Below are 3,397 nucleotides of genomic sequence, written 5' to 3'. Positions count from 1 at the left end.
GGTCGTAGGTAGGTAGTAGTTAGTTAGTAGTTAAGTAGTACGAGTACTAACGACGTACTAACTACGTACGTACTACGTATCTGTATATATATATATATATATATATATATATATATATATATATAAATAACGCACACAATCGTAGGAAGTCACAGGAAAAATTTAAATGTGAATTTAAAATGCAAAGAATATAGATTGAAAAGTAGAAAATTTGAAAATGAAAACAATGACAACAAGAAGTCAAAGAACTTTAGAAAGATAATAACAGACACATCCTTTGAATTATCGATTAACAATAGATTATGTTGGAAGATTTAAAAAGACAGAAAGCTTTTTAAAGAAAATATTTAGGAAAGATGACGAAAAATGTAATAGATTGCTATTAAAGATCTATCGTTGGTGAAGAGAAATACCGAGGGGTATTTAGATGTGGAAAAGGATATTCAAGAAGAGTTTTGTCATTGAGGGACAATATTCAAATAATTATTGGACAATAGAAACAATCAGCAGATTCATATTACAAAAAGAAAATATAAAAAAAATTTAGAAGAAGATATTCAAAAGAAAAATATTCAAAAGAAAACTAACAGAAATCGTAAGAGTCCAGTACTAGTGAAGGATATACAGGAAAACCCACGATTGTCGCAAGAAGACTGGGAACAATTCATTATTAATGGAACAAAAATATTCAAGAAGAAGAATCATTAGTTGAAGGAGAAAAACCAGTTAAAATATATGATCAGAAAAATGCAACATTAAAAAAGATAATCATCATGAAAAAAGAGAATCATCATCATTCTTTATTGAAGAAAGAGGGGACCAAAAACAATAATAAAAATCTTCTGTTGCCAAAGAAGAATACAAAAAAATTTGTTAACGAAAACAGATTGTAAAAAACAATTGACAGAAAAAACATTGTTCAGAAAGATTTATCGTCATCAAAGGATATCCAAAGGAATATAGCTGAGATTTTCCAATTGACAATGAAAAGTATTGAAGAAACTAAATTATATATTCCTAAAGAAAATTCATGGCTGACAAGAAATAATATTAAAAAGAGTCAATATTTAATAATTAAAAGTGTGATTGACAATTTGCTATTAGCAAAAAGAAATTTCAATTGGTTTACTAATGCAATTAACGAAAATAAACATACAAAAGGATTTAAAATTATCAAAGAGTGTCTTTGAAGAAAACATATTTTTAATAGAGAAAGATTTTCGTAAAACTCCACAATTAACACCCAAAAATTCTTTATCACAGAGAAAAGACATTCCTAATGATCCAGAATTACAGTTAATAGGAAGAATTGTCCAAAATGATTCTTTTCTGAAGAATGTTATATCTTTAGTTGAAAAAGAGAAATATTCCTGTAATTCCACAATCACAGTTAATAAAAAGGGGCATCTCAGAAAATCTTTTGTTGAGTCCTTATTCTCCTAGGAAAGTTATTTTTTTAGATAAGCAAGATATTTATTTTTCTAAAGAAGGACAAGGCATTTCTGAAAAAAATGTATTATCACAATTAATAAAAAACATTGTCCAGAATAATTTTTCTTGGTTGGAAAAACATTTTTTTCGAAGTGAAAGATATATTTTTTCAATTAAGGAAAAGGAAGAGCTATTATAACTAACAAGAAGAAGAACCAGCTAGAAATTTTTTCGTGAAAAGAAAACTATTAATATTACTGATGATCAAGCAGCTTCCATCTCTTCCTTAAGGTTTCAACAAATTAGGAGAGATTCAATAGTTTCTCTTATCAATCTATCGTTTATAAATCTATCCTCCAAAGGATATTCAGCAAGCTCTTCAGGAATTTGGGAAGAAAGTGCGAAAAGGAAACAATAGTGTCTGCAAAGTCAAGTTATCACCTCCATTGGAAGAGGACTGGCAGGGTCAAGAGTCAACGGGATTCGATAACAGTGGGTCAGCTGATAAATGCGATTCGATCATGAAATATAAATTTATGGTTCTAAATCACTATGCGAAGCATCAGTTGATCGCGAAAAACACCAGAAGAACATATTAAGATCTTCAATATTTTTTCTTGTTTTGAACAGCTAATAGACATTTTCGAAAAAGTTTTACTAGCTGATTCTATCGTGGATCTATTGAAAGTGTGGCAGATGTTTGAATTTTGAAAAATATTCTAAGAGAAGCCCGAAGAATTCATTAACCATATATACAAGGAAAACTTGAAATGTCAAATCATCAAAGTGCAAGAGTTCGAAAAAAATATTGAAAGAACCAATTATTAAGATAAAAGATTCTGAAGAAATCGAGTTACAAAAAAAGATATTAATAATTCATCTTGAAAATAATAGATCTTGAAACTTTATATCATCAATTAAAGGTTTACAAAATCCCTTTGAATTGTTCCTTATAAATCATCAATTTGGTAATCCTATAAATTTACAATTACTATTAATAGTATATTCTAAAATTATGAAAAAAAGCATCTTAATGAATCCACTTAATAAGATAAAGGATTCGATTACGAAGATAAAAAATTCGAAAAAATTTTTTAAAATTCATTTGTTAAGATATATGTTCATTGAAAAAAATCGATAATCTTGAAGTTTTAAATAACCAACGATTGATTAAAAAATCGTACGTTTTTATATATTGTCAATCGGATAATTCACAGTTGTCATTAATTGCATAAGTTATTGGAGAGGGAGAAGATAGAACGATCAGCAAGAAGCCCAATAAAAATACTAAAATGAGACTAAATGTTAGATTTATCCGTATTCGTGACAAGTTGGTTCTATGTTTGAGCGCGCTCGCCATCGTGTTCACGTTATTGTTAGTGATGGATTTACAGATGGACTTGGGCTACAGTGGCCATCATTTGAATCCCAGCCATGCTCGAGTTCGAATCGGTGATTCGCTGGAGACTGATACCGTTTACAACAATTTCCGTCGGAAATTTCTTCAACGAGGTAACGGCAGTCGTGAACAGGCTAATAACGACGTAATGCCCATCATTGAAAAATCAAAGAAAAGCGGGGTAATGTCATTGTCATCAATAAAAAAGCACGATGATTTCTCGGATTTGATGGACTTGGTAGTGAATAGGTATGGAGTAAACGTTGATGAAGGAGTGGCAATAATTAGCAGAGAAGACAGAGAATATAATCCGACGATCGGAGAATTAAGAAAGATGACATTGAAGTGAGTATAACGAATTTGACAAAATTAAGCAAATATTCTTATCATATAGTACAAATAATATAAAAAATACTAATATTTATAAAAAAGACATCAGAAATTATTTTATGAAAAATTGAATCCATATAAGAAACGTATGTTACATTATGCTTTGACTTTTATGTTTCTTAAATATCCTTTTCATTTTCAACTTGTTGATTTAATTATAGAATATTTATGTGCTAC

The 3,397-nt window shown here is 29.1% G+C and overlaps 1 protein-coding gene across 1 annotated transcript; it reads left to right on the top strand.

The window, feature by feature from the left end:
• The first annotated feature begins 2,723 nt into the window (after positions 1-2,723).
• LOC105623813 lies at positions 2,724-3,179 on the top strand. The gene has a single exon (XM_012205193.1). It carries the CDS (start codon positions 2,724-2,726, stop codon positions 3,177-3,179), a length of 456 nt encoding a protein of 151 aa, XP_012060583.1.
• Positions 3,180-3,397: the final 218 nt, after the last annotated feature.

The sequence above is a fragment of the Atta cephalotes genome (assembly GCF_000143395.1).
Source record: "Atta cephalotes unplaced genomic scaffold scaffold00002, whole genome shotgun sequence".
NCBI classification, from domain to species: Eukaryota; Metazoa; Arthropoda; class Insecta; order Hymenoptera; family Formicidae; genus Atta; species Atta cephalotes.
The sequence above is the reverse complement of the archived record's forward strand: the minus strand, read 5'-3'. Positions and strand labels throughout refer to the sequence as shown.